Raw genomic sequence first — 23,196 nt, forward strand, 5'->3', positions numbered from 1 at the left:
GGTAATTATAGTGTAACTAAAAGTACGTACGTGTAGGTATAAGGGAACAATATGTACTATTTGAGGAATAAAGTGGTAACTATCAGGAAAATGTAAAAATAATTTATACTGTAAGTATTTTTTAATTAAGGGGTAATTATCCGTGTAGTTACAGGGTAAGTATGAATCTGCTGACTGTAAATTAAAGTGGTGTTTGTTCCCCTCTTGTTTCTTGTAGTTACAGGGTAAGTGGCCTACAATAAAAACACCTACACAATCTCATATCACTCGGAAACCTTTAGTTGAAAAACAACTTTCAAAACAGATTTACAAAACTTCTTATTCATTTCTCTTGCTTGGCAAGAGATCCTCCTCTTGTTCCTCTTCTTTTTCGTTCTTGCCACAGATGAATATTAAGAAGGAATCCTATGTAGATTCTGTATTATCTATTAAAAGAAAATACAGTAGGCTACACCCAGAAATGTCCCCACCATACTCGTCTTTTACCCTCATGCATCCGATATGTATACGACTTTCTTTCTTCAGATGAACACAGAAAAATAAATAATCTCTGCTATTGAAAACTTATTTGGGTTCCTAAAAGTTGAAGCATCAAACAGCACATACAGCAATAACTAGTGTAAACCATTTGAGATATGACCCCAATGGATGAATCAATGTCTTCTGAGTGTTTGGGAAACACTTTATAATAACTACACGCAATTAAGCATTAGTTAAGCATTAGTAAATAGTTAATTAATTATTTATAAAGCATTAATATACATTAATAGGCAGTTTATAAATACAGCTATACATGCTTTATTCTTGATTAAACATATCTATAATGTTTTTAATAATTTTATTTTCATACTTTATAAATGATCAATTTATCATTTCTAAATTAAGTATTACATTATTTACAAACCAGTTATTTAGGAGTTGTCAATGGTTCATAAGATCATTTAGAAAGTGTAAGTAAAGGATTAATAAACTATTTAAATATACATGTACACATCTTATTATTTAGACATATAGTAATAGTTTCTCAGTGTGTTAATAAATGCTTTATTAACATGTATTTCCACTGTTATTCATGATTAATTCAGGAAGTTATAAAACATTTAGTAGTTGTCAGTTAACTATTTTTGTGAGCTCATCTAAAGTGAGGACTATTTATGCCTCATAAAGCTTTTACAAAGGAGATTTAAAGGCTCAGTTCTCTTTTGAACATAAAAAGGAAACAAACGCAACACAGAGGAATATAGCACATATAAATGTTTATTTCAAAATGCAAAAATGGGGACTGTACAACTAGTAATTTAATATAAAATTAAAATTAAACCTCTTCAATGTCATAGAAAATAATATTCCTGTAGACCGCCAGAAATCATAACTGCAGTCAAATGAAACTAAGCCTCTGCAATCTGATAAAAAAATAAATGTATGTAAAGTGTAAACATTTCTGAATAAAAATGTACCAGTGGATCACACTGGATTACAGGAGTGCCAAAATACAACAAATAACATTTTGATAAAACAATAATAATACAATAAAATATTTAGCAGTGTCAAAACAGTACTAACTTTACACACAGAGAAATAGGGTGTCAAAATTGTACCTTTAGGGGTACTACAACTTGTCGCTGGGGCAGTACCCTTAAAAGGACATATTTGTACCTGTTTTACTCCTAAAAGGTGCATATTAGTACCTTAGAGTACAAATACGCACCTTAAGGTCCTAATATGAACCTTTTTGTGGTAAAAAAGGTACAAATGTGTCCTTTTAAGGGTACTGCCCGGGCGACAAGCTGTTGTACCCCTAAAGGTACAATTTTGACACCCTATTTCTCTGTGTGTAAAACATCAGTGAACGGCAGTGTAGAAGAGAACTGAGCCTTTAAATCTCCTTTGTAAAAGCTTCAACACTTAATTTACAGCCCGTAGATTCATACTTACCCTGTAACTACATGAAACAAGAGGGGAACAAACACCACTTTAATTTACCGCCCGCAGATTCACACTTACCCTGTAACTACATGAAACAAGAGGGGAACAAACACCACTTTAATTTACAGCCCGCAGATTCACACTTACCCTGTAACTACATGAAACAAGAGGGGAACAAACACCACTTTAATTTACAGCCCGCAGATTCACACTTACCCTGTAACTACATGGATAATTACCCCTTAATTAAAAAATATTTATAGTATAAATTATCTTTTCATTTTCCTGATAGTTACCCCTTTATTCGCCAAATATTACATATTGTTCCCTTATACCTACACGTAGGCTACTTACTTTATAGTTACACTATAGCCCTATTCGCACGGGATTAGTATTATCTGGGGACCTCCTGTGATTTAGAAATGACTAAATCCCCCACATCTGAATTTTGCGTGGCGCATTCGCACGGGATAAGCAAGCCTGTGATTTTACTCGAATTTACTGACTTATCTCCCGGATATGATGTCAAGACTTGTAAATGTTTTTTCGTTATAGATATAGCTGTATGAAATTATAAACAGTCGTATCAATATCATTTTGATTGTTTTATAGTAATAAAAATAATTTAGTTCAGTTAGAGAACAGACGCTACAATTAAAAACTGAACTGAGCAATAATAACAATATATGGCGGAAGATTCAGTTTCAAACCTAAATGTAAAAGCGCCCATTTAAGCGAGTTTGTCATATGTTCTGCTTTTGTGTTTTTTATCAAGAATAATATTAAACACACCATTCAGCAATTTACTCCCAAATTGGTGCTCATTCTAAAGTGAAAGTATAATCCGCGTGGCTGCATGGAATTCATAACGGTGCGCATTATATGCAGCCTAGAACCATTCTTCGTGAAAGATAAAGATAGAAATGCGCACAGGAAACAAAAACCTTGCAAAAATTATATACGCTCCGCCTAATCCTGGCCAAATCACAGAGATGCCGATTCGCACGGGACTAATATTACCACAGGACCTCGGTGTTCGGCGAAATATGGTAGGTAATTTGTGGGGGAATTTTTACTTTACATATTACAGACATGGCCGATTTGGACGGGATTAAAGGGTTAGTATTGGAAATTTCTTCCAATAATGACTCACATTTTTGGGTGAACTAACCCTTTAAGATCAAAGACATTCTCTGCAATTATTACAAATCACCAGAGGTCCCCAGATAATACTAATCCCGTGCGAATAGGGCTTTTGATTGCTGAAAGTTACGCTGTAAATTGTCTTACTTACGCAGTACTTTCTGGGTTGTAATCTAAAGCATTACCACAAACATAAATAATTACTTTATTCAAGAATTTCGGTCTAGCCTGTGTCTTCTACGCAGTTTCCGTTGTAAATAGTGCAGCACTTTCAAGATATACGGCAGCCGAAGATGTTAATGTGAGCACCGTGACGCATGCGAGGGAGCGGAAATGTAAACGGCGTAGGAGAGGCCAGGTCTTTATTTTTGTTTGTTCTCGTCACTTCATTAAATTAAAGTTGAACCGCTGGAGTCACATGGACCCTTTTAACAATGTTTTTACTACCTTGAAAGTGTTTACTACCTTGAAATAGCTGTCTATAGAGGGGCCTGAGAGCTCTCGGATTTCATCAAAAATATCGTAATTTGTGTTCCGAAGTTGAACGTTTGGAACGTCATGAGGGTGAGGAATTAATGACAGAATTTTATTTTTTGGGTGAACTACAACCCCAAATCAGAAAAAGTTGGGACAGTATGGAAAACACAAATAAATAAAAAAAGAAGTGAATTCTAAATTTACTTTGACTTGTATTTCATTGCAAACAATATGAACACAAAATATTTCATTTTTTGTCTGGTCAACTTCATGTCATTTGTAAATATGCATCCTTTCCTGTCATTCAGACCTGCAACACATTTAAAAAAAAGTTGGGACAGGAGCAATTTAGGGCTAGTAATGAGGTAAAATGGTTAAATAATGATGTGATTTGAAACAGGTGACGTCAACAGGTGATTGTAATTATGATTTGGTACAAAAGCAGCATCCAAGAAAGGTCTAATCCTTTAGGAGCAAAGATGGGCAGAGGATCGCCAGTTTGCCAACAAATACGTGAGAAAATTATTGAAATGTTTAAAAACAATGTTCCTCAAAGAAAGATAGGAAGAGATTTGGATATTTCACATTCAACAGTGCATAACATAATTAAAAGATTCAAGGAATCTGGAGGAATTTCAGTGTGTAAAGGACAAGGGCGCAAGCCTAAGCTGAACAACCGTGATCTCCGATCCCTCAGGCGGCACTGCATCAAGAATCGTCATTCATCTATAAGCGATATCACCACATGGGCTCAGGACTACTTTGGCAAACCTTTGTCAAGTACCACAATACGTAGTTACATCCACAAATGCCAGTTAAAACTGTACTGTGCCAAAAGGAAGCCCTATGTTAACAGTGTCCAGAAGCGCCGTCGACTTCTCTGGGCTCGGAGGCATCTGGGATGGACCATCACACAGTGGAAACGTGTACTGTGGTCAGATGAATCAGTATTTCAGGTATTTTTTGGGAGGAATGGACGCCGTGTGCTCCGGACCAAAGAAGAAAAGGATCATCCAGACTGTTATCAGCAACAAGTCCAAAAGCCAGGGTCTGTCATGGTATGGGGTTGTGTCAGTGCCCTTGGCAAAGGTAACTTGCACTTCTGTTAAGGCACCATTAATGCTGAAAAGTACATAGAGATTTTGGAGCATAATATGCTGCCTTCAAGAAGACATCTTTTCCAGGGACGTCCATGCATATTTCAACAAGACAATGCAAAACCACATTCTGCACACATTACAAAGTCCTGGCTGCGGAGGAAGAGGGTACGGGTACTTGACTGGCCTGCCTGCAGTCCCGACCTGTCTCCAAAAGAAAATGTGTGGCGCATTTGAAGCGCAAAATGCGACAACGAAGACCCTGTACTGTTGCCCACCTTAAGACTTGTTTGCAGGAAGAATGGGACACAATTACACCTGAAACACTTCATCACTTGGTGTCTTCAGTCCCTATACGTCTTTTAAGTGTTGTGAAAAGGAATGGCAACATTACAAAGTGGTAAATGCTTTACTGTTCCAACTTTTTTTTAAATGTGTTGCAGGTCTGAATGAAAGGAAAGGATGCATATTTACAAATGACATGAAGTTGACCGGACAAAACATGAAATATTTTGTGTTCATATTGTCTGCAATGAAATACAAGTCAAAGTAAATTTAGAAATCACTTCTTTTTTTTTTTTTTTTTGCGTTTTCCATACTGTCCCAACCTTTTCTGATTTGGGGTTGTAAATTAAACATCTCTTGCCCAAAGTAGGTGTAACTTTATCCTCCAGTTTTACACGTTGCATGTTTTGATATGCTGAACTGTTCTCATTTAACCCACAAATGATTTGATCAAAGTGTCAAAAATTATCAAAATCTCTGCAACTTCACACAAGCCTCTTTGCTACTGTAAGCGTCTCACCATATCAGTTTGATGACAGCACCACCTGCTGGTCAACAGTTAGACATGCATGCATTACATTACTGGCCAAAAGTTTGGAATAATTACATTTTTTTAAATGTCTTTTAAAAAATAAGTCTCTTCTGCTCACCAAGCTGTATTTATTTGATCAAAAATACAATTAAAAGTAGTGATATTGTAAAAATTCACATTTTCTATGTGAGTGTATAGTAAAGTGTAATTTATTCCTGTGATCAAAGCTGAATTTTCAGCATCATTACTCCAGACTTCAGTGTCACACGATCCTTTTGAAATCATTCTAATATGAGGATTTGATGCTTATTACCACAGTTTATGAAGTATCGCAGCTGTTTTCAACATTAATCAGAAATGTTTTTTGAGAAGCAAATCAGGTTATTAGATGGCTGTTCATTGATTAAGTTGAACACTGGCTGATTTTTTTGAATGGTTTTGTATTGAGCTTCTTTTCTGTCAGTCTTTGTCCCGTCTTTGTTGCATTTTAGGTGGTTGATCTGTTCTTTTTTTTTTTAAAGCTTTTTTTTTTAAGTGTCCTGAGAACCTTTGTTTTATGTTTTAGTTAATTTTTAGTTTATTTAACAGGGACCATACACAACACAAATTATGTGCCAGAGTTAGCTAAATAGCTAATTTGCATCAGTGGTCCCTGGTCCCATGTTAAGTTTAAATCATAACTGCTGTGAATAGATCCTGCTTTATCTCATATCTACATCAGCCTACTGTGATAATAATATCTGAAAAGCATAATAGGGGATCTCTACAATATATTTTTTCATAGAAAACAGTAATTTTACAAATATTTCACAATATTACTGTTTTCACTGTATATTTGATCAAATAAACTCAGCCTTGGTGAGAATAAGAGACTACTTTCAAAAAACAAATCCAGTCTTAATTTTTCCAGACTTCTGACCGGTAGGATAAATAGTTTCACTTGAATCATCGTTTGCTGATTGTAGTTGTGATTTTTTAGTGATTATAGACGACAGCTACAGTAAAAACTACATTCATTAAGAGTGTCATTGTGCCGTCAGATCGGTGGCTGAAGCCACAGAGGTGGATCTGAACATGCGTGTGGGTCTGCACACGGGACGCGTGCTCTGTGGCGTATTGGGCCTCAGGAAGTGGCAGTATGATGTGTGGTCCAATGACGTGACGCTGGCCAACATGATGGAGGCTGGTGGACTGCCTGGGTGAGCATCTCAACCAATACTAGTTCTGGTCTCCCAGAATCAGGCCTAATGTGTTGTTTTGGATAGTTTTAAGACTGTTGTCCTCTCATGTGGTTGGTTTGCAGGAAGGTTCACATCACACGCGCTACACTGGAGTGTCTGAATGGAGATTATGAGGTGGAGCCGGGAAACGGCCGAGAGAGACACGCGTTCCTGCTCAAACACGACATCGAGACCTTCTTCATAGTGCCATCTCACCGCAGGAAGGTGTGTGCGCTCATTCATACCAAAGAATATGACCACAATCCTTAACAAACTAAAAACATGACAACAACAATCAAAGTCCTGCTTTTCTATTGCATTTTTTCCTATCACATATTTTAGTAATCATCATAAATTAGGTATTATTCGAAAGCTGAAACACTCAAAATTCATCCTGTAAAAACCATTTTGAAATTGGACATTGTGTTGTCATTGGAACGATACTTTAAATTCTTTTGCAATTTAAATTCTCCCCAGTTGGCAGAATCATGTTAAACATTTTACAAAAAAAAAATAGATAATCAAAATTCAAATTTTCTAATTTTGTACAAAACATATTGTTGGCAAGGTCTGAGACTCAAGGTTCCATATTTGGACTGTTTTGTGATAGAAGTGAAATTGACATTATGTGTGAAATGTGTATTTATGACTGGAAAATGTATTAAAAAAATCAATGAGTGGATGTCACCCATTGGCTTTTTTTATTTTTGGCACAGCTCCTAAACAATATCTCACAGTAACCTCAATTTTTGTGATTTTAACTTCAAATTTGGAACTCTACAAAAATAAAAAAAATTTGTTTGAAATAATTTTTGTTTGAAAATTTTTTTGCTTGCGTTTCATATGGACAATGCCTATAACTGTTGATTTTCATTTCTCATGATTTTCATATTCAGTCACAATTGACTGAATATGGGATGGGACGTGCTCACTACTATTTGTGTGTGTTTTTCCAGATTTTTCCTGGCCTGATCCTTTCAGACATTAAACCTGCCAAAAAGATGAAGTTCAAGACCGTGTGTTACTTACTGGTGCAGCTCATGCACTGCCGCAAGATGTTCAAGGCTGAGATTCCCTTCTCCAACGTCATGAACTGTGAGGATGGGGACAAGGTATGCCTAAAATGTTTAAATAAGGACACACTCTTGCTGTTTGTGTATGATGAATGTAAAATGAATGTATTTTTTCCCTAAGACAAACTGTGTCTGATGGAAATGATGTAAAGCAGCTGGTGTGTGTTGATCTGAACGTCACGCTGATGTTCAGATCATTCCAGCTGCTGTCACTCTCCATAGCGTTCACACTTTCAGTCCAAATCCCGTTATTTGTTCATACATTTGGAATATTATCTAAATTATTGACTGTCCACACTATGCATCGCGACTGTTCTGATCTGATTTGTGTGCCCTGTGGCACTCTTTCGTTTTTCGGTATATCTTCATTGGTTTTTATGATAAAGGCATTGCGTAGGTATGCCGAAACCAAAAAACAACAACAGGATGTGCAGACCAGGCTGATAAGCAGTATATTGTAATGTTTCACTCGACCTGCACTTCGTAACAACCATAGACCGTAAAAAAATACGTAGTGTCCGTGACGTCACCCATAGGATTCTGAAGAGTCGTTTTGAAGCGTAAAGTAGGGTCGAGCTGGCCGTTGCCATCTTGTCAGCGCGTCATCGTGCGTCACTCCCGGATAATAGAAAATGGGCAAAGAGGCGGGACGTGGGTGGAGCTGAGGTGACGCGATGACTAACAGACAGCAGATAAATGGCTATCGGCCTGTCACTCAAAGTGGCCACGCCCTTAATTATGCAGGACTTTAAAGCTTTATATAATGTAAACGAATGAGTTATAAAAAAATTCACCCCCCTCAGTTTTCATGAAGGGCAAGATTAGCCGTATTGACCAAAACCACAATTTGTACCAGGCTGTAAACATGTGTTTTTTCTGTTGTAAAGTTGGCCATTTTAACATGGGGCTCAATGAGATTCTGCTCCCTTCTGGAGCCTGTGTGGAGCCCTAGTGGCCAGTCAATGAATTGCAGTATATGTCACTTCCGTATTGGCTTCAAGAGAAACTGCGGGAGGTTGCCACTTGGTAACAACACAACACTTTTATACAGTGTGAAGTCTTTAAAGGGATAGTTCACCCAAAAATGAAAATTCTGTCATCATTTACTCACCCTCAAGTTCTTCCAAACCTGAATGAATTTCTTTATTCTGCTGAACACAAAAGAGGATATTTTGAAGAATGTGGGTAACCAATGGGGCCCAGGGCTTTCATAGTATGGAGAAGAAGAAAAAAAAGACTAGGAAAGTCATTTGTTTATTGACATTCTTCAAAATATCTTCTTTTGTGTTCAGCAGCAGGAAGAAAATCATAAAGGTTTGGAACAAATTGAGGGTGAGTAAATGATGACAGATTATTTCATTTTATAGTTGAACTATCCCTTTTACTACTATATACAAACATTTAAATGAATCATTTCTTTATCAATATGCTTTACACATGCATGCTTTACATTGTACTAATATTTAAAAATACTTGCATGTAATTACAGCTGTAACTTATTTATTTAATTTGATCTATAATTACACTGTTGACCTCTTAATCCCTAAAACCCTTAAACCAACACATACCACCAAACCCGTCCTAACCTTACTGGTATCCCACCTCAATAGCAGCACAAATGTTTGCAATGCAAAATCAACAAAATAAGTACATGTACAATTTATAGTAGTTAAAGACACATAATATAAAGTGGGACCCAAACCTTGTTTCCCTTTTGAAGTTGAACGTCGACACAGCATCTGGAGTTGACGTTATTGGAAACGCTCTCAGCGTCAACAGTGTCTGAACACATATACCAAACATGTCAATATATTGGCAGACGCTATGACGTCATGAGTGGATCTAAGAGTTTTCGACAGTGTGTTCCTCCGTGTAGGTGCTTCCTTTTACTAGAGGACTCACATGAGCTCTGTGTTATCTGTCTCAGGCCAGAGCATACATGTGCAGCTCTTGAGGGAGCTGAATGTGCCCACTGTGACCCACAAGTTCCCATGCGAGGGAGGGGTTCATCTCTCTTTTCGAGGGGGGAGGGACAATCACCTGTGCCTCGTGGGTCTGGCCCTGCAGCGTGGCGGCTACACTTGTGGGAGTTGCAAGTTGAGCTGGCTGAGGAATTCTGGGAAGTAGCAAATATTTTTCCCGATCTCCTGAGGCAAGTTTAAGATATCTGCTTGATTTAGAAGCGTGGTCAGTGGATTCTTCTGATCATGCAGACAGTGAACTGGATGTGTTTGGAGAACAATGATGTTCTACAAACACATCCAGATGATGGATGATGTTTCAACTTAGTCTTGTTCTCCCACCAGCCTTGCATACGGGGAACTAGTGGATATAACGGTCCGCACCACCATACTCAGCTCGTCTTTCATTTCCAGCATTTGAGCTATTCGAATGTGGAGGGACTGGGTGAGCATAGTATGTGAAGATGCCCCCCTGTAGAGGAACTAGTGGTTTCTCTCTCACAGGGTGAGGTGTCTTCACTTAAGGCTGTGGCCTTGCCTTCAAAGCTGTGTCATCAAAGCCATCTGGCAGCTTGTGTGGAAGGTGAATTTGGCAGCGGGCCAGGTCGGGGGTGCTCTGCACACCCTGGTGGTTGAAGCTATACTAGGCTGACCTGCTCACAGACTTGAATTAGGGACAAAGGTTGTCTCCTGAGGTGGTGGCAGAACTGCACCGGACCATGGAACTGGCTCTCCAAGCCACCAAACAGACTGCCATGGCCGTTCTGTGGCAGACTTGGTGGTTACAGAGAGGAACCTGTGGTTAAACCTGTCTGCGATTAAGGAGAAAGATAAATCTTTTTTCCTAGATGCCCCAATCTCACCTTCAGGTCTCTTTGGCAGCTCCGTTGTGATGGTGTCAAGTGTTTCAAGGCGGTGAGGACGAGGTCTGCTGCCTTGATTTATCCCCCATTTAGATGAGTCCAGACCCTCTACCTCCTATAAGTCTTCTGGTCTGATTGCAGACGTATGGAAATTAAATGGAAATGTAGGCTTTCATTTTCTTCTTGGTGGTTAGCCGAAGTAATAAGTCTAGTGGACACATGGCTTGATGCCCTGCGCTTATTCAATCTCCTTCCTCAGGGGGTGAGTAAGGAATAGGTTTCCCCTTGTATGGACATCAATAGGGAGGCTGTAGCTTGGTGGCTAATTGGTAAGGCTTTGGCTCCTTGTAGGCTCCCTTCCTAGTCTGCTCCTGAAACACACCTTAAAAAGGAACAGGATGAACGGAACCATATGAGCTCATATGATTCCTTTGGTTTTCCCTATCAAATTGATTTTGGAGTTTAAAGTAGGTTTATTACTCCTCTTTGGGAGGATACTCGTCCTGGTCCCTCCCTGTTAATAGATCACTACTGGTATTGGACCTGAAAAGGTTATTTTTATTGAAGTAAGGGTTGAACTATTCTTAAAGTAGAATGTAAGCTCCCCTGTGGTTCCCTCAGTTTTTTTGAGTCTGGGTGATTGAGTTGTAGGCATATGTTTTTATGCCTTAGGTAGGGCATGAGCTGCTCTTCCCCAGTTATCTGGGGTCTTTAAGTAGGGCATGGCTCCCCTGCGGTCTCCCTGGAGTTTAGAGCCCGGGTAGTGGGAATAATTAGTAAGCAATGCTATGCATTGCTCTCATGTTCCACCTTTCCTAAGTTGAAGTAGTGATTGGTTCCCCCTTGGCTGAGCGGAATTTTAAGAGTTAAAACTATTACTAGCATCTTAAAGGCATGCTCCCTGTCATTGTGCTGCTCTGACAATATAATTTAGGGTAGAGCAGGGTAGTTGTAATTATTTTAAATCCATCTGTTCCTCCCCAACGATGGTTGAGCCCTAAAATAGGACTTTATGCTCCCCTATGGCAGGTATCGCTCACAACTCTGGTCGATCTATGCTTGGTCCCCTGGCAAGTTTTTGCGGTCAGACTATGGCCTCCCGGCATGTTATAACAGCACTAGCTCAATTAGCACTTGTAGGTCTCTGAGCAGGTCCCAGAGACGACTTGGGAAGTGTTTTCCTTTAGGGTAGATAAGTAGAGTTTCTTTAGGATTTAAGTTGAAGTAGTAAGAGCCCTTCTGCTATGCGCCTTATGTTTTTTCATCTGCCTTTTTTGATGAAGTGAGAGCTGTTTCTCCCCCTGAGAAGTAGTGGTGAATCAAAGGTTGTTATTGAGTACTCCTTTTGGACAAGCTACTCCCTTTGGGCTCTTTGGTCATGTAGGTTTTTACCTGCCATGCGAGGGAGGGAGGAAGGTATTAAGGGCGGGACTTACCTTACAATAGAGCATTGAAGCTGAAATTTCTCTTGCTTTTAGAGAAATCAAAGCTTAGGGAGTGGCTCCACTAAGCAGTCTATGGCTCGCAATTTTGCACCTGGGGATTGACGGGCCTTGACTCTATCTGATTGACCTATAGAGTCAGGTTATTTTATTCCCACTATGGTTTACATACTCAGCCTAGTGAGGCAGGCACCTCCAAAGCAAGGTGGAGTGTGTATATGTACCCCATAACTTCAGACACTGCATCAAAGTTCCACTGTGAAAGGGGAACGTCTCAGGTTACGTCTGTAACCCTAGTTTTCCCCAAGAAAGGAAATTAGGCGTGGCGTCTTGTTGCTATGCATCAGGTTGCCTGCACTTCTCCTTCAGACAAAAGAGTTGATGGCGTATTTTGCAGGTGCCCTCTTATACTTGCGGGCACTCCGCTCATGATGTCATAGACTGTGCTTGGTACTCATGTTCAAACACCAGTCACGCTGAAGGCATTCCCGGTAGCGTCAAATCCAGACGCCACGTCTCTTTCCCCTTCTTAGGGAACCAGGGTTACATTCGTAATCTGAGACATTCTGCAACGTCTTTCATGGACACGGTTATTTTTGCGGCTGACCTTATTTCATGTGCATTTGTAGGAGATTCACTTTCAGAAGCAAAATTTATGGGAGGAGAGTATGAATCATGAAACATGATTTACAAAGGTTTGCGCTAGAAAACGCCCAGAAAAAGCACATCTTAACCCATTTAGTGCTTGACATGCTGTGATAGTTGCTGTAGGAGGAGGAACCACAGGGAACAGAGAATGTGTGAGAGAAGAAAGAGAATCTTCTCCACTCGTGTTCATTTATTTGGAATTACAGAGGAAGGTTCTATCCAATCATTTGCCAAGCCACACTAGTTTGTATTTTGCTGTGACTGTGTTGTTAGTAGATCACTAGTTGCTCTAGATTGCATTGGTCATTATGGAAATGAGCTGCTGCGTCTGTGTTCTTTAATTTGCGCCTTGTCAGTAGATTTACGCGTAGAAGTTTCCTCTCCCATCCCATCATTACACTTATTTGCCCTGTTTAGTTAATCTGGCCCAAAATGTGATTTTTTTGCCACATATATTCCAATCGGATATGCACAAAAATCAGATTTGGACTGACAGTCTGATAAAGGCATCACAGCTTCATCATGTGATCGTCCGTTGGCAGAGGAGGGTTCTCCGCTCCGCACCGGAGAAGCTAAGGAACCGCACATCGACAGCGGCCAACGCCGCTCAGAGCAGCCCGGGGACACGCGTCAACCGCTACATCAGCCGTCTGATCGAGGCCAAGCAGACGGAGTCCGACACGGCTGACCTGAACTACCTCACGCTCATGTACAAAGACTCAGAGCGAGAGCACCGGGTGAGAACCATGAACACTCCATCAACATGTGTTCTAGTAGACTGAAATAAGTCTGCTGCAGACACATGGTTGGATGCGGTCACATTTATTGTTGTTTTGCACATTTTCACTGGCGAAATCAAGTAATTTAAATTGAAATCCATGCAATCTGGAATTTTGTGTGAGGATGAAAGATTCCCCAAAGCAGGTTTCACAACTGATTGAAGTTTTCAAGGATTCATAGCACTGACCAACAGAAAGCTTCTTGGTTTCAAAGTGACTTTACCGTGTGACACTATTGTCAATAGATAATGGACCTTAATTGTCAGTGAAATTTTGCTGAAATTTCACTAATGTGACCGCATCACCGTGTCCAAACCAGATGCAAAGCGATACGATTCCAGCAACAAGCAGTTTGTCTGTCCACACCAGACGTGACAAAATCAATCACAAATCACAGCCAATCAGAAAAGCCTGTGGGCTGAGTCTTTGCATGCGTACTGCAATCACAACTAAATCACAGCCAATCAGAAGAGCGTGTGGGCGGAGTCTCTCTGCAACCGCACTGCACCCGCAACCAAATGGATAGACATGAAATCAAATTCATAAATATTACAGCATTTTAACATGATTAAAAATAGATACTAAGTGACCGATAACTATCTTTGTCATAGAGTACAATTGAATAGACACAGTTTGAATGTTCTTGTTTCCTTTACATTATTCTCAATATCTGAGGTGAATTATCCATTGTCGCTATCATTAAGACTATAAATTATATTCAAACTAAAATTAGCATTAAATAAAGCATATAATCAGTACCTGAGATTATCTTTGTCAAACTTTGTGTGTTGTTTTACCAGCCGTGATGTCGCAGAAAGAGAAACTTAATAATAAAATTGCTACATATCAAGACAAAAATGTGCCTTTGTCAAAAAAGATGCCTTTTAGTTTTATCACATTGCAGTGTCGTGTCTGGTTCGGACATGGTGTAAAGTCAGTCATGAACATGTGGATTTCGGTTGAATCACGTGAATTTGAGCTGCTGTAACTGCTCAGCATTTCTCTTCTGTTTTTGACCATGTTTAAGCGAACGCTCTGTGAATATGGCAGTGACGGTGTGATGTGTGTCTTTAGTATCATCAGCTGAATGACGAGTACTTCACCGGCGCTGTCGTTCTGTCTCTCGTCCTCACTGCTCTGTTCGGCATCCTCTACCTTCTCATCATACCACAGTACGTACAGCAGGATCCACTCAGACACATGAGTTAATGTGACAGAGAAACACTCTACATGGTCAGTAGTGTCAGGACGCCTCCTTCAGGCTGACAGGGTTGGTTATTCCAGTAAGCCGTCACAAGCCATCCATTGTGAGCCATCACATGCAAAATTATCCATTCAGTGAGCAAAATTGGTCAAACGTGCATAAATATCTGACCTGTAATGTTTGCAATCCCTTCTAAACTGGTAAATGGCCTGCCGTTGTAATGAAATAGGAATCACAATCATACCAGTCAACCAATCAAGTTTGAAAGCGGACAGTAGGCTATATACAGTATAGACTTTGCCCAGCACAATCACTTGCATTTTTGAACATGTAGGAATGTCACAACCCTAAACAGCAACAACAGTTTATTTTTGTAGAAATGTGTTACATGTAAACTGAAAATTCATAGCTGCTTGTCATGGAAGAGCCATAAGAATGTGTGGTGGTGGTAATAAATGTTGTGTAAAAATGAACAAGCAACAGTGAATTGTAATACATTTCTACAAAAATAAATGCGTTGTATAAATAAAAATGTTTTAATCATTTGATACAATGCACTCATTGTGTACATACATTTATATATATAATTTTTTTTTGGATGTATTGTAAAGTTCAGACTAACTTTACACTGCATCCAAAAAAGAATTGTTCTCCTACCTTATTTCCTTCCTGGAGTTTTCCTAAGCTTCACTAAGCTTTCAAATGACACCTATTTTGTGTTGATCAAGGCAGTATTGCATGTCAAATAAGAAAGATCTGAAAAAATATATAATAAATAATAAAAAAAATTATATATTTTGTCTTTTTTCAGCAGCTTCTCATGATAATGTCCAAATGTAATGTAATTTATATTTTCTAAATAAATTAAAAGTTTTGACTCTCTCCTTGCTATAGTTTTGGAGTTATGAGTCTTTACTTTTGTGTATGTCACAGCTCTAAAAATTACTTTAGGGCTTAAAGGGTTAATGTGGTATGTTGTTTTTATTGTATTCTTTGTGATAAAATTAGGTGATCAGACTATTGCATTATTGCAGTGGCTTGCACGCTCACCTTTAAATCACGAAACAGGCGTTGGAATATCATGATACCATTTTTCTCTGTTTCACAATACTCAACTAATGATTGTAAACTGAGGTTGGTGTCAAGTATCTGTGCTGAATTGTATACAAATATTAGTGTCAGTTCTTCTGTGCATTGACTTGTGTTATTATTTTTCATGTCTTGTTGTGTCTGTGACTCTCAGGGGGACTGTTGTGCTGGTGTTGCTGGTCTTCTGCATCTGTTTTCTAGTCGTGTGTATCATGTACCTGCACATCACTAGAGTTCAGGTAAAAAAAACTCACTCACCCAGTCCAGCTGTATCATGCTAGTTTCATGTTCAGGTGCAGGACCGTCATTAGCTTTCAAATATTTAAACATTAAGATTTTCTTAGCATGCATCACAGTAAAAGTTTTTAAATGTTGCTATACAGATTGCATTAAAGAGTTAGTTTACCCCCCCAAAAAATCTAAATTCTGTCATTAATTAGTCACCCTCATTTTGTTCCAAACCCATAAGAATTTTTGTTCATCTTCAGAACACAGATGAAGATAATATTTGACTGTAGAATTAACTGGATTACTTGTTTATATTCTGTAAAGCATGCTAGTCTTCTCTAATCTCTGTCTGTCTGTCTCAGTGTTTTCCAGGGTGCCTCACCATACAGATCCGGACCGTTCTGTGTGTGTTCATAGTGCTCTTAATATACGCTGTGGCTCAGGCCTGTGTGGTAAGATCATTCTTACAGTCATCACTGACTGGAGCATCCCACTATTGGTTTCACTATTTCAATACTGTAAAGAAGCCATCATCGATCTCTCTCTCTCTCTCTCTCTCTCTCTCTCTCTCTCTCTCTCTCTCTCTCTCTCTCTCTCTATCTATCTCTCTTTCTGTCAGGTGGGTTGTATGCCGTGGCTTTGGCCCAACTCCACACACTCCATCATGATCATTGATGCGGCCGGAGGGCTGAACCGCACCATGACCGAACTCCCATGTGAAGGCGCCCATTACGCCTTCCTGTCCTGCATAGTGGGGACGCTGACCATGGCGCTCTTCCTGCGAGTGTCCTGGCTGCCCAAAATGATCCTGTTACTGCTGCTGGTGGTGCTGTACATCACCATTCTGGAGCTCAGTGGACTTAGACACACTTCAGGGTGAGAGACGGCCGATGCAGGGCACTGCACTCTCAAACAAAGGTTCAGCAGGGTTTTATATAGAACCCTGTGTCACGTGGTGTGATGGTTGCAGTGCATGGTGAAGACAAGAAAGATCTAAATAAAAATCTTTATTGTCTTTTAAAAAAGAGGCAATTGTGATATTTAAAGATCATACTCATCCCCTTCACCCTTCACCCTCTATCTGGGCACTGACTCAAAATTCCTATGGCTAGAAGAAATATATATATATATATGATCTTCCAAAACAAGACATCTGGGTGTGAAGTGTAAGCATATGTGTAGTCAATGGTTCTCATTGGATATATGAGAGGTGAATATATCAATGAAGAAACAAACTATTCCAAGACACTTGTGTGCTTAAGCATAAATATATTTAATAACTTGGGCTAAATTATAAAAATTTCAGCTTGACACAGCCTCCCCAACAGTGTTTAAAGTGCCCCTGTGGTGACAATCAAGTTTTTAATGTTGTTTATATGTCTATGTGGTGTTTCAATATGCTTTCAGACAAACCATGTACAAATTCATAAGTCAGCATAATTGCTGAGTATTTTCTCCAATGAACCAAAGACGCGGTTTGAAATCGCTGGTTTTTCTTCTAACATCACAAACTACCTTGTAACCAATCACATCATGAGGGGGGTGGGCTTTAGCATATCATTAACCTGTTAACTGTCACCCCCCTTTTTGAAAAATACATGAAAATGCACTATCCAAACTTAAATGGTTGCAATTCCAGAATGCTTTGGACTATAGACATAAGGTTGGTCTCATTTTAAAGAAGACAGTGAGCAGATTATGGCTCAAGTGAAAACACTTCAAAAATTAAAGTATGAAAAAGTTATGAAAGTTTAAATATACTGTAAAGCAAATGTACTGTACTAAATATTTTATATTTTATGTAAAATATATATGTTACAAAATTATTTGTACTCTAAAATTACTATCACATAAAAGCCAAATGTCTAACCAATTTGTGTTCCAAATTTGAAGTTGATATCACAAAAATTGAAGTTCCCATGAGATTTTGTTTAGGCGCTGTACCACAAATAGCCACCGGGTGTCATTGAAATTCCATAGATTTTTTTTACACAATCTCCTGTAACAAATGTATATATTTTGTCCAAATATCACAAAACAGTGGGCAGATATAGAACCGTGAGACTCAGACCTTTCCGACAATATGTGTTTTGTCAAGATTAGAAAAGGTTTTTATTTTAAAGTTTTTAAAATAATTGTTGTAATATGAAACATGACGACGCCCACTAGGGGAGGAGCCGCTAGAAGAATTTAGAGTACTGTTTCCATGGTAACGCAAAATCCGATTTCAAAACTTTTTTCACAGGATGAATCTTGAGTTCGTAAGCTTTCGAATGATATATAGTTTGTCAACATTAGCTCAGGATAAATATAGGATATAATTGTTTTAACATGCAGTGACAAATGGGCCCACCGGTGGGCCAGTGACAGTTAACAGGTTTAACTATACTCTGAAGCAGGGGAGTCTCAAGACAAGCCAGGTTATCCTGGTATATTTTAACATTAGAAACAAGTATTAGCAGTTTGATAACGTAGTCAAGCAAAAGGCTGATCATATTAATTACCGTTATGTGTCCGACGTTGTCTCTGAGCTGGTGTGAGTGGAGATGGGGCTCATTTGCATATTCATGGTGTCGCGTATACTAAATGAAATAAGGGTGTAACGTTACATTAAAGCTATTTTAAGGTATGAAGACATTTTTATCACAGGAAAAAAATATGTAAATAGGTAATTTTGATGATCAAAGATGAGTTTTAAGGGATAAAAATATTGACTACAGGAGGACTTTAATGATTAAGCCCTATTTATTAAATATTTTTTACGCTTAACCACGTGAGCGCCTTAGAATATTTAGTTGTCTCATCAAATATATATAAACATTTGTTCCAATGGTAGTATTGTTTTTTATGAATCCAAGAGAATGCTTGGCATTATGGCACTATTTTAATAGATTTTTCTGATGAACCTTTTTTAATATTATTGTGTGGGATGCTTAGAAATTTGTTTAATTCTTTGTTTGTGTCAGTGTTAGTGTAAGCATTCATGTGGATGTATTTTCGGATATACACATGATACTAGTGTCATGCTCTGCGACAAACAGAATGGATAATAATGTTAAACTAAACTAAACTAAAGTGAGCTCAAGAACAAGACTGTAGAATGTGTGACACGCAACACTGTTTTCAACTAAAAACTGAACCGTTTTCGCGGATTCATGTGAACAGGTTTAATAATATTCTCAAAATATTAGCATAAAAACATTATTTATACATCATTTATGAAGTTTTTTTTTCTGATGTTTTAGTTGGACATTTGTCTAACGTTTTTTAAATGTTACTTCTTGTTTCAGAACTTTCAGAGAACAAAAGTAAAGTTTCCATAGTGTTTGAAAATTATACCATTTTCTTAATGACTGTAAAACCAAGAAAATTGGATGTTTTGAATGTTCAGCAAACATTCCGAGATACTGTTTTCAGAATTTAATGGGAACGTCATGAAAATGTTATTTTATAATATATTTTGTTAGCTGGGTATTGCCCATATGACAGAAAGTATCATGAAAGCTGCTGAATGTGTCTGTTGACTCTCTGCTGATTGTGTGTTTTGGAGTGCAGTTGGGGCTTGCTGAGTTTTCATGGTCTGGAGCCCATCATCTCTCTGCTGCTCTTCTCCACCGCTCTGGCCCTTCACTCCAGACAGATGGACCTCAAACTACGGCTCGACTTCCTCTGGGCCACTCAGGTACGTGGAGAACATCACAGACAGTCAGAAGAACAAGAAACACTCCCAATAACACCAACATAATCTGACGATCCGTCAGTGTTTTCCCATTTTTTTCAAATTTCTCTATAGGATTGCAGGGATGTTTGAGCCGATGTTGATCAAAGATAAATATTTTTGAATACATATTATTTACATTATTTAAATGTATTAATTTAGCAGAACAACAGCATCATTTTAACATAAAGTAGTCATAATAATAGCAGTGAAGTCATGTTAGTTTAGTAGCCCCAAATATATATATATATATATATATATATATATATATATGAACGTCTCGGTTACGTATGTAACCCTCGTTCCCTGAAGGAGGGAACGGAGACGTACGTCGGAACTGACCGACGAATTGGGATCTGTTTCCAGAGACCGACCTACTTCGAGTGATTAAAACGAGCCAATGGACATTGGCATGCGGTTCACACATTCCACACATTCCACGCCCTTCCAGCGTCCTGCCTGAGCTCGCTGGACCACTCCTATGTTAGAGTGGGAGTCAGGGCTCCGGGCAGGGAAGGACAGTCACTGCTGTTCCTGCAAGACCCACTCAGCGTGACTATTGGATAACGCTGGGAAAGCGTGCCCGTCTCGGGAGATGGTACGCTGCGGAACACATCCTTCAATGGAAGGAGAGGTGGAATACACATAAGGACTAACCTAACAGGGTAGTGCAACAAATGGCAGTCTCTGGGGTGGACCCAACCTGGTTCCAGGGGGGGAAGAACACAGCCAGAGACGACAAAGGAAGCTCTGTCGAGGGAAAGACACGGGGCTAGCCGAGTAGGGTAGCTGGTACCGTGGAAAATACACATATGGGATAGCCTAGAGGGGACCGCAACATATGGAACCCAGCCTACACACACGTTCCACAAGCATACGGGTGCAGGCCTGGCATCAGACGGCCGCCACGTCTGACACCGGAGGGGTGACGGAGGAACTCACAGGGTTAGCCGATTTTCGGGGAACACGACTGGAGCAAATAGACGCACGTATCCGGCCCAGAGGGCGGGAGTGGCGTATGCAAGCCGACACTTAGAACGGGTACTTAGCGCTGCTGGCCACTGGGGGCGAGAATGCGGGAAGATACCGGCTCTACACGGAGGCTATAAAATCTAGCGAACGTGTTAGGTGTCGCCCAGCCCGCAGCTCTACATCTGTCAGCGAGGCGCCTTGAGCCAACGCCCAGGAAGAAGCAACACTCCTTGTTGAGTGTGCTCGCAACCCGAATGGGCAAGGTGCGTCTTGGGACCGGTAAGCCAAGACAATGGCATCCACTATCCAGTGGGCCAACCTCTGCTTGGAGACAGCCTTTCCCTTCTGCTGGCCTCCGTAACAGATGAAGAGCTGCTGTGAGGATCTGAAGCTCTGAGTCCGGTCAACGTAAGCGCGAAGAGCGCGGACGGGACATAACAAAGCTAGGGCTGGGTCTGCCTCCTCCGAAGGCAGCGCTTGCAGGTTCACCACCTGGTCCCGAAAGGGAGTGGTAGGAACCTTGGGCACGTATCCAGGCCGGGGTCTCAGGACAACGTGAGAGTTGGCCGGCCCGAATTCTAGGCACGATTCGTCGACCGAGAGTGTATGCAGGTCCCCTACCCTCTTGATTGAAGCCAATGCAATCAAGAGAACTGTCTTCATGGACAGGATTTTTAGCTCAACAGACTGCAAAGGTTCAAATGGAGGACCCTGAAGTGCTCTGAGCACCAGGGCTAAGTCCCAAGAGGGTAACGAGGTAGAACGAGGAGGATTTAGTCTCCTCGCACCTCTGAGGAACCTGACGATTAAGTCGTGCTTACCTAAGGATTTACCGTCTACTGCATCGTGATACGCCGCTATTGCTGCGACGTACACTTTGAGGGTGGAGGGAGACAGCCTTCGATCCAACCCATCCTGCAGGAAGGAAAGCACAACGTTAATCGAACACTTTCGGGGGTCTTCCCGGCGGGAAGAGCACCACTCGACGAACAGGTTCCATTTCAGAGAGTAGAGGCGCCTCGTAGAGGGGGCTCTAGCTGAAGCGATGGTGTCTACCACTGCTTGTGGTAGGCCACCTAGAACCTCCGCGTCCTGTCCAGGGACCAGACATGGAGATTCCAGAGGTCTGGACGCGGGAGCCATAGAGTGCCCCGCCCCTGAGAAAGCAGGTCCTTCCTCAGGGGGATCGGCCAGGGAGGGGCTGTCGCGAGGAGTGTGAGTTCTGGGAACTAGGTCCGGTTGGGCCAGTAGGGCGCAACTAACAAGACCTGCTCCTCGTCCTCCCTGACCTTGCACAGTGTCTGTGCGAGAAGGCTCACTGGGGGGAACGCATACTTGCGTAGGTCCCGGGGGCCAGCTGTGCGCCAGTGCACCTATGCCTAAGGTACCTCCGGTCAGGGAGTAGTACCACTGGCAATGGGTCGAGTCCGGAGAAGCGAACAGGTCTACCTGTGCAACAAAGTGGTCCCATATCAGCTGGACGCTCCGGGGATGGAGTCGCCATTCGCCCGGAGGTGTCGACTGGCGAGAGAGCTCATCGGCTGTCTGGTTCAGCGCACCTGGGATGTGAATGGCACGAAGTGACCTCACAAACTTCTGACTCCACAGGAGGAGATGGCGGGCGAGCCGGAGCATGCAACGGGAGCGTAGACCACCCTGACGGTTGATGTACGCAACGGCCGCAGTGCTGTCCGAACGGACCAGTACGTGCTTGCCCCGAAGCGGTTTCTTGAACCGGGCCAGGGCAAGACGTACCGCCAGTAACTCTAGGCAATTGATATGCCAACGCAGTTGGGGCCCCGTCCACAGACCCGAAGCTGCGTGCCCGTTGTACGTGGCCCCCCAGCCCGTGGATGAGGCATCCGTGAAGACCACAGCATGCCTCGACACCTGTTCTAGGGACACTCCGGCCCGGAGAAACGAGGGGTCTGACCACGGACTGAAGGTTTGGCGACAGTAAGGAGTAACTAGGACCCGGTACTGACCGTTCTGCCACGCCCATCTCGGGACTCGGTCGTGCAACCAGCGTTGAAGCGGTGTCATATGAAGCAATCCGAGCGGCGTTACCGCAGCTGCAGATGCCATATGCCCCAGGAGCCTCTGAAATAATTTCAGTGGGACCGCTGTCCTGCCTTTGAACGTATTCAAGCAGTTCAACACTGACCGGACGTGCTCTGGAGTGAGGCACGCTGTCCGGCTGACCGAATCCAGCTCCATACCGAGATAAGAGATCCTCTGCGCGGGGCAGAGTTTGCTCTTCTCCCGGTTGACCCGAGGTCCCAACAGGCTGAGGTGACTGAGCACCATGTCCCTGTGTTCGCACAACTGCTCCCGAGACTGGGCGAGTATGAGCCAGTCGTCGAGATAGTTGAGTAAGCGAACGCCGCGTTCTCTGAGCGGAACAATGGCTGCCTCGACGACCTTCGTAAAGACGCGAGGCGACAGGGACAGCCCGAAGGGCAAGACTTTGTACTGATATGCCCTCCCCTCGAACGCAAAGATTAGGAACGGTCTGTGTCGAGGAAGGATAGACACATGA

General features: G+C 41.2%; 1 protein-coding gene across 1 annotated transcript in view; it reads left to right on the top strand.

Annotated features, from left to right (window-relative positions):
* adcy1b (adenylate cyclase 1b) overlaps positions 1-23,196 on the top strand; it is an 88,639-nt gene that overhangs the window by 48,135 nt on the left and 17,308 nt on the right. Inside the window, exons 6-14 of the mRNA XM_079818666.1 lie at positions 6,501-6,659; positions 6,764-6,905; positions 7,637-7,792; positions 13,210-13,404; positions 14,521-14,618; positions 15,894-15,978; positions 16,330-16,419; positions 16,587-16,843; positions 19,523-19,649. Of these exons, the coding sequence (XP_079674792.1) occupies positions 6,501-6,659; positions 6,764-6,905; positions 7,637-7,792; positions 13,210-13,404; positions 14,521-14,618; positions 15,894-15,978; positions 16,330-16,419; positions 16,587-16,843; positions 19,523-19,649 (1,309 nt within the window). The remainder of the gene's footprint in view (positions 1-6,500; positions 6,660-6,763; positions 6,906-7,636; positions 7,793-13,209; positions 13,405-14,520; positions 14,619-15,893; positions 15,979-16,329; positions 16,420-16,586; positions 16,844-19,522; positions 19,650-23,196) is intronic.

The sequence above is a fragment of the Gobio gobio genome (genome assembly GCF_949357685.1).
Source record: "Gobio gobio genome assembly, chromosome: 6".
Classification (NCBI taxonomy): domain Eukaryota; kingdom Metazoa; phylum Chordata; class Actinopteri; order Cypriniformes; family Gobionidae; genus Gobio; species Gobio gobio.